This window comes from Zeugodacus cucurbitae, chromosome 3 (genome assembly GCF_028554725.1).
Source record: "Zeugodacus cucurbitae isolate PBARC_wt_2022May chromosome 3, idZeuCucr1.2, whole genome shotgun sequence".
In the NCBI taxonomy this organism is placed as follows: Eukaryota; Metazoa; Arthropoda; class Insecta; order Diptera; family Tephritidae; genus Zeugodacus; species Zeugodacus cucurbitae.
The window spans coordinates 25,950,928-25,963,997 of record NC_071668.1 but is presented as its reverse complement, the minus strand read 5'-3'; the positions used below and the strand labels follow the sequence as shown (position 1 = coordinate 25,963,997).

At 39.2% G+C, this 13,070-nt stretch overlaps 2 protein-coding genes across 2 annotated transcripts; one reads left to right on the top strand and one right to left on the bottom strand.

Moving 5' to 3' along the window:
• On the top strand, positions 1 to 3,259 carry LOC105214745 (mediator of RNA polymerase II transcription subunit 15). Its single transcript, XM_011188337.3, has 8 exons — positions 1 to 391; positions 452 to 591; positions 712 to 1,283; positions 1,344 to 2,046; positions 2,112 to 2,254; positions 2,336 to 2,454; positions 2,525 to 2,745; positions 2,816 to 3,259. The coding sequence occupies exons 1-8, from the start codon at positions 339 to 341 to the stop codon at positions 3,037 to 3,039; spliced, it is 2,175 nt and encodes a 724-aa protein (XP_011186639.1). The 5' UTR covers positions 1 to 338; the 3' UTR covers positions 3,040 to 3,259.
• A 2,067-nt stretch (positions 3,260 to 5,326) lies between these two features.
• On the bottom strand, positions 5,327 to 11,748 carry LOC105214747 (Krueppel-like factor 10). Its single transcript, XM_011188341.3, has 2 exons — positions 11,217 to 11,748; positions 5,327 to 7,761 (listed from the first exon to the last, which is right to left on the bottom strand). Exons 1-2 carry the CDS (start codon positions 11,277 to 11,279, stop codon positions 6,256 to 6,258), a joined length of 1,569 nt encoding a protein of 522 aa, XP_011186643.2. The 5' UTR covers positions 11,280 to 11,748; the 3' UTR covers positions 5,327 to 6,255.
• Positions 11,749 to 13,070: the final 1,322 nt, after the last annotated feature.

The following is a 13,070-nucleotide window of genomic DNA, read 5'->3' as shown; positions in this document are numbered from 1 at the left end:
CATTCGTAAACAAACTATCGCTTGTGATAAACGTGTTACATTCGCTGAGTTTAACTATCAACCAAAAATTTAAAAACTTTTCGACTTTAATATTGTTTAAAATTATTTAAAATAATTTGAAAGAGTGTTTTGACTAAAACAGAAATAAGATATCGCTACAAGTGAATTTAGTTGTATACCAACAAACCATTGATAAAACAGCTGTGTTCCAATAACGCTCCGTTCCCCTGAGAAAATTAGACATTTGGTTGTCATAGCGTTTTCAGCTGCATAAAATTTGTTAAATTACAAATATATTCTTAAATTTGCAATTAATTGAAGTCTTTAATTAAATTACAATGGCAGATGAATGGCCCTCACAAATATTTCGCCAGAGCATGATTGCAAAAATGTAAGTTTTTAAAGATAAAATGTATTTTTATATAAAATGCTAAATCATAATTCATTTTAGAAATCAAGCACTGCAGACCACGGATCCTACAAAAAATGCTGGCGTTATGGAGAATCACATTTTCAAGAAGTCACGCAGCAAGGAAGAGTATATGGGTTTGGTGGCGAAACTATTTATGCACTTCCAAGATTTGGCACAAAGTGAGTATTTGCATTGATTTATTTCCACACATATACACACATGAATGTACACGCACACATCGCGCAGTGTATAGTGATTTTTGCCTAATTTATTCATTTTTAAAATTATTGGCTACGCAGGAAAGCCTACGCAACCGCCGCCGAAACAAAATACGGAAATGAACCAACAGGGTATGATGCCAGATCCCTTAAATGCGCTCCAAACACTAGCTAGTCAAGGCAATCGTAACGCTCAAATGGCTGGTGGTCCCAATCCTAATCAAATGGGTCCCGGTGGCCCTGCTGCTGCCACAAACTTGTTACAAACACTAAGTCAGCAGCGTCCAGGTCAGCAGATGCAACAAATGCAGGGCATACGTGGACAAATGCCCATGGGCGCGGGCCCTAATCAACAGATGATGCAACAAATGAGTGGAAATATGGGTGGTGGTGGAATGCAAATGAATGTTATTGGTGGTGGTATAGGTAATGCCGGTGGTCAGCAGCCGCATATGGTCGGCAATGCACAACAAATGGGTGGCATGCCGGGTCAAATGAATCAGATGGGCGGTGGTGGTCCCGGTGGACCAGGCGGACCTGGTGGTCCAACACAACAAATGCAAATGGGTCCCGGACAGATGCAAGGTGCACCCATGAATGTGAACGCTATGAATGTGCAGCAGATGCAACAAATGGGGCAGCAGCAGATGGCTGTAAGTATTTATATTTAAAAAATAAACAGAATATTTTATTAACTTTCCAAATTCTTTTAGCAAATGGGCATGAACCACCAACAGCTGAATCAAATGATGAATGCACGTATGAATGCCGGTGGCCCGATGGGACCAAACGCTGGACCACAAGGTATGCAAGGCATGCCACCGAATATGCAACAGAACCAAGGCGGCCCAATGCATGGGGGTAATGTAGTGGGTGGACCACAGGGACAACAAGGTGGTGGCATGCCACAAAATGCTGGACAGCAAGGTGGCATGAACCAAATGATTGGTATGGCACCAAATATGCAACAGAAAGCAAACATGCCTATGGGTCAAGGTGGTCAAATGTTTCAAGTGAATCGTGGCGTGCCCGGCCAGCAACAACAGTTCTTGCGGCAAAGTCCCTCGCCAAGCACTGTGCCATCACCGGCTGGCATGGCTGCTGTACAACAACAGTTGCATCAGCAACAACAAACAGCACAAAACCAGCAGCCGCAGCAACAACAACAGTCGCAAATGATTCCAAGTCCAGCTTTGGTGCCGACCTCAAGTCCACAAATGTCGAATCTTATGCAAAATTCACAACGGCAAATGCGTCAATCGCCCAGCGCGCCACTCAACACACCCGGTCAGGTGGCCAGCAATAGCCCCTTCAATCCACAAGAAGATCACTTGTATCGCGAGAAATACAAACAGCTAACCAAGTATATTGAACCGCTGAAACGCATGATGGCAAAAATCGGCACTGACGGCGCAAGTAAGTTTCTCCGCGTAACATAAATGTCAAGAATGCTCAAATTAATTTCATAATTTCTCTTTTAGATACTGAAAAATTCACTAAAATGAGCAAACTGCTGGAGATTTTGAGTAATCCAAACCAGCGTGTGCCTCTAGAAACGCTTTTGAAATGCGAAAAAGCTTTGGAGAAACTTGATATAGTTAATTTTACGGGTCAACAATTTGGCGTAAGTATTTTATACTTAAATCTTTTCACAAATCTTCATCATAAAATATATTATATTAATTTGAAATAATTTTCCTTGCAGAAATCATCAAATCCACTGATGGAAGTCGTAAATACCACACTACAAAGCTCGCTTGCCAATCACACGCTGCACCGCACTTTCCGTCCCTGCTTGGAGCTACTTTTCGGCACAGACATATGGTAAGTTTCTTAAAATGAAATAATTTGTAAATCCTTTTTATTAATATTAAACAATTTCTTCATTAAATAGCGCTCCCGCACCGGCCAAAATACAACGCATGTCCGAGAAGCCTTCGCAGTATGAGTGTGAGATACCGCATGTGCTGCAAGGCGAAATAGCGCGCTTGGATCAGAAGTTTAAGCTGACACTAGACAGCACAGCACAGAATAATCCCAAATCCATCAAAGTGATTTGCTGTCTCGATGACAAGCGTCTACCATGTGTGCCACCAATCACCGTTACTATACCAGGTTCGTATTTTTTATTTTTATTTATAAGAAAACATGTCACTAAAACCAACTTTTCTTTCTATTCTTACAGAGGAGTATCCGATGGCCTCTCCGAACTGCGCTTTGGCTCAACACGAGTATGGCACCACGCCATTCTTGAAAGCGGTGCAAAAGGCACTAATGGCGCGCATTGCCAAATTGCCGAAATTGTACTCGTTGTCACATATACTGGACACCTGGGAGATGGCGGTACGCCAAGCTTGTTCACCAAACAACAAAAACGGCTTGGATTTAGCGGCCGTTTATGGCGCTTGAGCATTTTTGAATCATGATTTTTTCTTAGAAAAAACAGAAGAAATTTATTTTTGAATTGAATCGTTCTTTGTTACGCAATTTTTAACGATTTCTTTCTTTTACTTTTTTGCATGTCAAATTAAGCTATAAATATTTTTTTATATATATATGCAATGGTATATGATGTCAAAATGTGTAAATTTATGCATTAAATACATATATAATACATACTTAATATACCCATAATCAATTTTATTGGTTTTATTGTAGAAAGAAAATACATAACATTATTTCAAGTAAGAAACTCAGAACTCTCCAAAATCGCACATTTCCTACTTCTGTGGAGTTCCGCGACAAATACCTTGTGTATACATCTTTAGGCCTTTCTAGAAAGTCGGTTCCACGACTTTTTCGAATGACTATAGGAAGATTCAGCAAAATCACGCTTTCCCCTTTCATACAAAGAGTTCTAACTAGAAAGTATATCTTATTATAAAGTATATCTTATTATGCGTCGTATTTCCATTCATTCCTAGACTAGTTGAAAATGGAATACATATTTGAATAATATTTTATTTTCGTTCCTCCCACATGAATTTATATTCTGTCAATTCATTCAATCAAGTAGCCTCATGTGTCGATATACTGCTATCATTCGTAAGATAGATCATTAAACTGTCACCAAGGCTTTGGAGATCCGTTTTAACAGGATGCGTTCTTGCTGAGCCAGCTGAGAAAGAGGCTTAAATGTTGAATTTGTAAAAACAGTTGATAGATGGCTTTTAAACTTCCAGGATTGGCTATAGTTTCGCAAGACAATTTAAGCAAGGCACATACCATTGAATTGCCATTTCTTAAATTTTTTTGACTTTATCAGTAGAGAGCGAGATTTTTCGAAATTGAAGCTTATGATGCACCTCAGATCTGCTATGTCTCAAGGAAGAATAATCTCTTTAGGTATCTTAACTATTGAAAAAAAATTTATTTAAATTTATTTTATATAATTATATTATTTATATGCATCCTTTCTATACTTTCTGCGACTTATAGATGTCACTAATTTCCAAATCATTGAAACCGCAAAATCGAAAGTTTTTGTCGAAGTCAATCCCTTGGTGAGTGAGCTGCGAAAATTTAAAAGAAATGGGCCAGTTGCAAGTTTTGTATGTTCACCAGTAACTGCAACAGAAAATATTCAGAATAAGATCCCTACAACAAGTACCACTAATAGAGACCAGTTGAAATTGAATCTTCATACATATATGATGACGCCTGACCAAGCAATGGAAACTAGCGTAAATACTGATGTATTCTGCGCTTTAGAATTGATGCGCGATGAATTTATTGGTTTTGAAATATGTTTGTTATAAGTAAGTAAAGTTCTGAATTCCGAATTCTTTTTTCGTGTTCAAAATATAACGGGAATTTAAATTTTTTTATTAAGTATTCATTTATCTACATTAATGTCTGCCTTTAAAGTAGTCTCCATTATGCAATTATGCCGGCCCTGCTCCCAATCGCCGAATCACTTCTCAATCTCGATTTTTGGGATATCGATTTCATCTTGTAAAGTCCATTTTATTTTTGAAAAATTGGAAAGTGGCAAAAGTCACTTGGAGTCATGTCTGGTGTATATGGAGGCTGATGCATTGTCACAGTATTGTTTTTGGTAAGGAATTCACGAACAAGCAATGAAATGTGAGTTTTTAAAAAATGAAAATTGACAATCTCATTTAGATCATCTGGGAGCATTCCACTTTAATTCTTTTAAAGATCGACAACAATCGGTAATTTTAAGTACCTATGTGTACCTAAAAAGCGGATGGGTCTGGTGGTGAATGAGAACAAGACGAAAGATCTTCTGTCATCAGTCGATGCATTCGCGACTTAAGCAAAGTCCTCTCTCCGAACCAAAACCAAACAAGTCGCTCATTATTCCTGTTTTGATTTGGTGTGTCAACATCCGATGAGCCGACACTAGGAGACGATGAGCTGTATGATATATACGATGACATAGACATAGTTCAGCGAATAAGAAGACAGCGGTTGCGCTGGCTACGTCATGTTGTTCGTATGGACAAAAGCGCTCCAGCTTTGAAAGTATTCGTTGCAATACCCGCTGTTGGAAGCCGAGAAGACCTCCATTCCGTTGCAGAAAGACCTGGCTTCACTTGGTATTATCAATTGGCGCCAAACTGACAAAAGGAAGAACGAATGGCGCGCTATTGTAAACTCGAATACTCGTATAACCGCGGTACCTACATCAACTAAGTTGTAGAAATTCCTCTCAAGTAAAGTAAAACACAGGTTTATTATGATTTGATAGACACTTGGGAAAGAGTGTTTATTTTGTATTTAAGTTGAATCTTTTAATGCATAAGTTTGTCTTCTTCTTGTTCTTCTTTTACTTTTTAATTACTTTCTTCAATATGCTTATGTTTTGTTTTCATATTTTGATTTTTTCTTCTTTTCTTTTTTTTTTAACTCATACATTTTACCAATAGAGACTTAATTACATAATTGCAGTTATTTACATACAAGTAAGAAAGTTTAGTAAATAAGTTTATATACATTTATATTATATATAATAAATTAGCTGTAATCACCTACACATATATATGGTATATATATGCAAGTGTGTACACAGTTTAAGATAACTTAAATATCACAGATTTTTTTTTACTATTTTTACAAATTTGTTGTAAAGAGTTTGTTTTAAAAAATTATTGGCTAGCGGTAAAAATTAACAAACAAATACAAACTTAATAACTTAAATGATAATCAGAGAATGGTAATTACATAATTAATAAGCCGTTAATTATTGCTAAAAACATTTGTTAATGTGGGAAATTGAAAATTTTGACAGGTTGGTTAGTATATTTGAGAGAAGTGGGAGGCGCTTGCGCACATCCACCGTGGTTTGACAGCGTCTACCGGCTGCTTTTGCATAAATACAAGTACATTATCATTTATATATATGAGATTAAATACACCTAAATGTACATATGTATGTATGTGTTAATGGAGCTATGCCTTTAAGTAATGCTTTATGGCTCAAATATGTTAAAAGCTTACAACAAAAATTACATATCAAATAAATATAATACAGATGTGCACATGCTGCTCATGACAAAAGGTTTGGGATATTGGAGACATTTTCTTTTTCAACTTAGAATGAGTTTGGAATGACGGACGCTTGCGCGCTTTGTTCTGCTGCCACTTTACTATAGTAAGCGCTTAACGCTGTTGTTGTTGTTGTTGCGCCTGCAATTGCTGCTGATCGGCGATGAGCGTGGTGAAGGCGGTTGGCAATGCGCCCACCTGCTGCAGCCGCAACAAGTCGCTGGCGTTGCAGATTTGCAGCTGCAGCGCGGCATTGGCTGTTGTTGTTGTTGCAGGCGCAAGCTTCGCGCTACATGCTGGCGCTATTGGACGCAAGTGTGTGGTGTTGTTGTTTTGACTAATTGGTGTTGCTACAGCCGAGACGATTTGCTGTTGACCACATGCTGCTGCGGCGGCGTTGGCGGCTGCCACTGCGGCGGCCATTGTAGCGGCGGCGACATTACGGTTCACACCGTTCGCCTTGTCTTTGCCATGACGCTTGATGTGCTTGGACAGGTGATCGCTGCGCATGAACTTCTTCTGGCAGACGGTGCAGACGAACTTCTTCTCGCCGGTGTGTGTGCGCTTGTGACGCGACAACTCGTCGGAGCGTGAGAAACGCTTATCGCAGTTCGCCCACTTGCAGATGAACGGCCGCTCGCCGGTGTGCACGCGCTGATGCGCCTTCAGGTGGCTGGACTTGAAGTAATTCTTGCCGCAGTTCGGGTACTCGCAGACGTAGATGCGTCGACGCTCGGCGGCTATTTGCGCGGCGGTCATTTTGTGTACGGGCGTTGTGGCCGGTGGTTGCGCGCTGGGGGTTGGCGTGCCGGTGACATTCTGTAGCAGGCCATTGCTGGCGTTTAGCACCAACAATTGCGCGGGAATGACTGTGGTGGCGTTGGGCGCGCTGCTGCCGTTGCCGGACGCCGCTGTGGGTGTTATGTAAATACTTTTCGGTGCGATTACTTGATACTGTGGCGGTGTGGTGGTATACATTTGTTGCTGCTGCTGTTGTTGTTGCGTTGCGCTAACGGTTGTTTGCACCGCCGGCAGTGTGAAGCGGAAATGTGTTTGCGCCAAATCAAGTTTGCTTTCGTTTTGTACTTTTTGCGCCGACTCTTGTAGTTGCTGTTGCTGCTGGTGCGCGGAGGCGGGCGTTGAGAAACTGCTGCAACGCGTGCGATTCATTTTGAACTTCAAGCTGCGCCACACATTAGTTTCGCTGCAATCGTCATCGGATGTGAGCAACGGCGCCTGTGAGACTGTTGTACTGCTGCTGCTGTTGCTGGTGGTGGTTGTGGTGGACGCGGCCGAGACGCTGGAAATGGTGGAGGAGCACGAGTTCTCGTCGATGGCGGAGCAAATGCCGGAACTGTTCACATGCATGATAACGCTCACGCGCTGTGTTTGTTGTTGCTCCTGTGATTGCGGTTGTTTCTGTGTCTCTGGTGGCGGTGTTAATGCGGCAACTGGCTGTGGCAGCTCCAAGCGCTGTTTCTTGCAGGGTGGCGTCTCAGCGTCATCTTCTGTATCTGAGGGATTCGGGGTGATTATGTGTTGCTGCTTTTTCTGCTGACTGAATTGCAGCTTTGCTTTGAGCATCTCCTCATGCAAATGCTGTGCTGAGGGTTTTTCATCCTGCAAGCAAAAGGAAAACGGGAAATTAGTAATCAAGTTAGAATATAGTGTGCATGGCGCCTAAAGGTAGGCAATATTTTGTAAATAAAGTGTGGCGCAAGAGTGAACAGTGTTGGGTCGAAATATAATTCGAACTTTTTGTTATAATTGGGATATAATTTAATACTTTTCATTGTTTTTGAGAATCAGTAATTGATTTTGTTGTTAAAAATAAGTAATACTTCAATAAAATTAACAATTCTGAGCTAAATTCTATTATAATAACCTCTATTCAGTGAATAACAGCTATCTCTTTCTACGTAAGACTCCTCTAACTCATGCTCACTGCCATTACTAACTGGCATAGTAATGCCGTATTCGGACTTTTGGAGTTTTTGAACTTGAAATTTGCGTCCAAACAATTGCAGGACACATTCACACACACACACACAAAAGCGGAGGTCAATTGCTTGGCCGCCATCACAGTTTATGTGTGCGCTTTGTATTGTGAGGTCATCGCCGACATTGCCAACAACACAGTATACTAGAGCGAAAAAAACGTGTAACCTCAATAACAAATTGGCTAACCAACATGTTTGAGAGACACAACACCATACGAAAAGCGCTGTCTACCTTTCGGAACGTACGTAAGCACTTACCAGGCGCACATAAGTGCCGCAAGTGCTGACGAAGACTTGGGCGCTCACTCGAGTAGAGACTTTTGGGGGCAGCGTCATTGACTAAATACAATAGCGAGAGAGCAGATAAAGAGACACAAGTGTAGTAGGCAGTGAGCGCACACTTGCTGCAGAGCGCAAATGCGCTTCTTAGTGAGCGTTTACGCTAAAAATAGCTCGTAGGCATATGAATATCAGCGCCATAGCCGTCATTGAGGTGTGTGGGCAATAAAATATATACATATGTATCTACATAACTACGTTTGTACGAAAATAAAACGCTATGTGCACATGGGTACATAGTACAAAGCGTGGCACGCACTCACGGCATGACAGCGCCAATGGCAACAGCAAGCATACACATGGCGGCGGCGGCGGCCAGCGATACGTCACTACGTCATTGCTGCGTATTGTGTATGCCATATAGCGACTGTGGGAAGGTGAAAAGTTGTTGTTGTGTTGGTGTTTGTGCAAAAAAACGCTAGGCAGGTGCGCATATATTTGTTAGTGTTGTTGTATATTACCAATTAGCGTTATATATATGTGATTTTTAATATTATGCCGCTACTGTTTGCAACTATTAATATTTATTTTAATTTTTATTTAATGTTTTTTATTGCTGTTCAATTGGCTATTTGCTTTAGCTGGCTCACGATAAGCAAGCATTGACTTCACACTAAACTCATAATATAGTATATATTATATGTGGGCTTGTCTCATATAATAGTCCAGATTATGTGTGTCTTGTGATAGGATTTTATATTGCCGCCACTGATTAGATAGGCGGGGCAAGTCAATAAATCTCGTGTTTAAACTTTAAACAAATTAATTTAGTAATTGTTTATAATTTGGTAATATAAAATCTTAATTTACTGATATGCTTAATCGCTTAGAAAAATATGTATGTCTGAAAAAAGCATGAAAACAATAAGCGTAGCAAACAAGTCTGCGACGTCAGCAAGCTCATTTAATAACGCAAAAATATTCACGTACCCATGTCGTGTTCACCCATAAGCATGCATACATACATACAAACATACGAAATCACATAGATACATATTCGCATACGTAGGTAAACGCTCCCCACACGACTTTGGCTTAGCACATTTGCGCTCTCACGGCGCTCACCTCAAACGTTGCGAGCGCGTCGCAACAGTCCAATGTATCATCCACCCAAAGAGTCAGCAGCAGTGATGAATAAGCGCAGGGGCAAGGCATGCAGGCAGTCAACCAGCCAGCTAGCAAAGGGGTCATACGCTCAGCTACGAACGTACTTGAGCGCGTTGTATGTGTGTGTGTGTTTGTGTGTTATTGTAGATTTGGAGGCATGACGACCATGCACTGTTCACGTGAACACCAGCTGACGGCCGAGTGAACACGGCGTGATCACAATACCGGCACTGAGTGCGAGCGCGATGGCGTACATTTGTTTTCACAAAATGTGTGCGCATGAAAGTGATGGGCGAGGCAATAGGCATTAATAGTGTTTTTATTAAGCGCACGGGTGTGTACACAGAGCCAACATACATACAAGCATACATATATACGCTTAAAGGTTGGTATATGTGAATGAATGTAGGCGGCTAAGGTAGACTGGCTGTTGCAAATACAGAAGACGCTTTGTCATACTATTACTTGTTGTTGTTGTTGTTGCTGTTATTTTTTATTGCTTATGCTTAGCGTTGTTGTAAAGAAACGTTTTTATAGCATTACACACCCTTTTCCGCAAATTAAAAAAAAATTAAAAACAAAAATAAAATTTTTTAAAAGAAAAACAAAAAATTAAATTTAAAATAATTTTTTAAATAAAATTTAAAATAATAAAAAGTTTAAATTTAAAATTTTTTTTCTTTCTTCCCTGAAATTGCAAGTGAATTTTCGAGCTGTGCGCTCATTGTTCGTAAAATGCCAAAAACCTCGAAATCAACAAGCTAACAGCATGAAGTCATTGGAAAGCGAAATGTTCATGTGCAATAATAATAAAAAAGGGGGAGTGTGCATACGCTGCGACAGCGTTTGCCTTTTGCTTGCGACGCATTTGCAGTCAATGCAGCGCAGTAGTTGTTGTTGTTGTTGCTGCCGTAAACGATAATAACAAAATTAATGTGTCACTCGTTGAGAGCGTGCAACACAAATCAAGCGCACATTTACTTATGTATATCTGTTTGTAAGTTTGTATGTGTGTTTATAGGCGTATTTATGTATAACTCAAGTTTTTTATTAAAATTATGTGCGCTGCTGCCTTGTAAAAAATTTTGAATTTTTATTAATTATTTTTTTATTTGTTTTTCGCTCTTAACGTGCTAATGTAATAAATTTTGGCGAGTTAAAAATTAATAAATACTTTTTAATTAATTAATTATATTTTTAAATTAATAATTAATTTTTTTATTAAAAAATTATTAAAAAAATAATTTATTTTATAAAATTTATTTTAGAAGATTTTTTAATCATTTCTTTTTGTAACTGGAATTTTTTTTCAATATTTTTTGACAATTTTTTAAATATTTTTTTCTTTTAAATTTATTTTATTTTAAAACTATTATTTTTTAACTTTACATTTTTTTTTTAATATTTTCCGATAATTTCCAAAAATATTAAAATTATTTTCAGCTGCTTGCCTGCTTGTGTGCTTTATTGCCAAAAGTCACATATAATTAATTAGCCACTCCCACATTTTTCACCAATTTCGCTTGCACCTTATTTTCAAACTTTTCATTATTTTTCAGCCAATTTCATATTTTTTAAATCGAATTTTGAATTTTTCTACAAATTTTTCGAAAATATCCGCATACTTACTTCAATCTGTTTCTCGCAGAGTGGCGGCGTTGCTGGCGGTGAAGGCAATAAAGCGATATCCATAGTGTTTGTATGTTTGTACGCCAGTAAAAGCTCTTGTTTTTGTGGTATTTGTAATCCAAATGCAGTAATCCAAATGCTGCTTACTTTACAACTCACTTTTGAGATTTTCTCAACTGTTTTTTTATTTATTTTTTGAAAATATATTTCTTCTGCACTTTTCACAATTTAATTTTGCTTGCGAAATTTTTCACACTTTGCACTTGCACTTTTAGGCAATATTTGTTTGTTTTTATTTTTGCTTTTGCTAAATTTTCCAATACAAATTCTTTTTTCTCTTCTGTTTGGAATTTTTTTTAAATGCTGTGTCTTTTGCTCTTGGGTGTTGTTTGAATAACAATCTTTCTTGTTTAATAATAGTATTTTTGCTTTTATTTAAAACTTTGCTACTTTGCTTCTTTGCTAGCTATAAGCGGAGCTGAGCAGAGAATATGGAACCGTTCCGTTCGATATTCAACAAACGAATGAAAACATTTTGATGCCTGGCTGTAGGAAGCCAACTCGGTCTGGTGTGGTGCGCGTCACGGCGTGGCGTTGGCGTCGACGTTGGCAGCGCAACGATACTTTTGCTCGGTGTGGTAGTCGTCGAGTTGCGTCTCGGCCACATGCACAGTGAGTGATTGTGTTGACATTGTTGTTATTGTTGTTAATCCGATTGATATTGCTTGCCTACAGCTGCTGCTGCTGTTGGGGCTGTTGGAGCTGTTGCTGCTATTATGGGTGTTATTGTTACTCTGCTTGTTGTTGCTGTTGTTTGTACGTGGAGTTCACGTTTGCGTTTGTTGGCTTAATGTTTTTGACGTTGGCGTTAGCTGAGGGGTGGTGGAGTGTGGTGTAGACGTTTCGATGACGGAGTCGCTAGCCGCTTTATTTAGCGCTCAAGTTGGCTGTGTTATTGGCGTTGTTGTTGTAGTTATTGTTTTGGTACATTCTCGTACGTGCTGGAGCCGTGCGAAATCCCAGGCGAAGTTGTACTGCAATTCACCACATTCATTGAATGTAATGTGCGGGTGTTTCACGTACAGCGCCACATACATACATACATATACATATGTGTGTGTATGTGGCCGTACGTAGGAGGGAGTGTCCAGCGTGCGCTTTGTAATCGTCATCAACATACAAATTTGCCTGTTATCGCCCATTGTTGCTGGTGCTGTCGCTGCAAGCCAATAGGTACATACCTACATATACATATATAAGATACAACTCTGTGTGTGCGCGATAAATAGTTTGAGTTGTTGCAGCCGTCATTGCTGCCCACATGATAGCGCCCTTCGGTCACCCACATTTTCAGCGCCACACACATACTCCCCTCTGGTACATATTTGCATGCGGCTCTGTGTGTGTACGAATTCATTGTGGCAGGTGAAGGTAACTTGAAGTCGCAACGTAGCCAAGTAAAAATACCTATATGTACATACATATGTATGTAGGAGTGCAAAAAGCGCGCCCATTGTTTGCGTGTGTGTTGCAGATGCGCGTGGCGTTATAAAGTATGCGTAGGCCGATTGAAATATATATGTATGTATATTTAAAATATAATATGAAATTTCCAGAAATAATTAAAATAATAAAAAAATGGAGTTATGCGAAAAACCCAAAAGTGAAAAGAAAATTCATCAATATCTTTGTATTTGTAAGTCTGTATATTTGTATAGTTGTATATACATAAATACATATATATATATGTAAAACAGCTTTTGTACTTTAAAGTTTGTATTTTTGACTCGCTTGTCAACTTCATTTTTGCTTTGTACTCTTTTATATATATTTTTAACGTCTTATGTCACACAA

What these genes read in the sequence shown, in the direction of transcription:
- LOC105214745 (XM_011188337.3), top strand. Translation starts at nt 339, where the DNA reads ATGGCAGATGAATGGCCCTCACAAATATTTCGCCAGAGCATGATTGCA. An exon ending in TGGGGCAGCAGCAGATGGCT is followed by an intron (nt 1,284 to 1,343) that starts GTAAGTATTTAT and finishes AAATTCTTTTAG; the next exon opens with CAAATGGGCATGAACCACCA. An exon ending in AATCGGCACTGACGGCGCAA is followed by an intron (nt 2,047 to 2,111) that starts GTAAGTTTCTCC and finishes TTTCTCTTTTAG; the next exon opens with ATACTGAAAAATTCACTAAA.
- LOC105214747 (XM_011188341.3), bottom strand. Translation starts at nt 11,279, where the DNA reads ATGGATATCGCTTTATTGCCTTCACCGCCAGCAACGCCGCCACTCTGC. An exon ending in TCTGCGAGAAACAGATTGAA is followed by an intron (nt 7,762 to 11,216) that starts GTAAGTATGCGG and finishes TTTTGCTTGCAG; the next exon opens with GATGAAAAACCCTCAGCACA.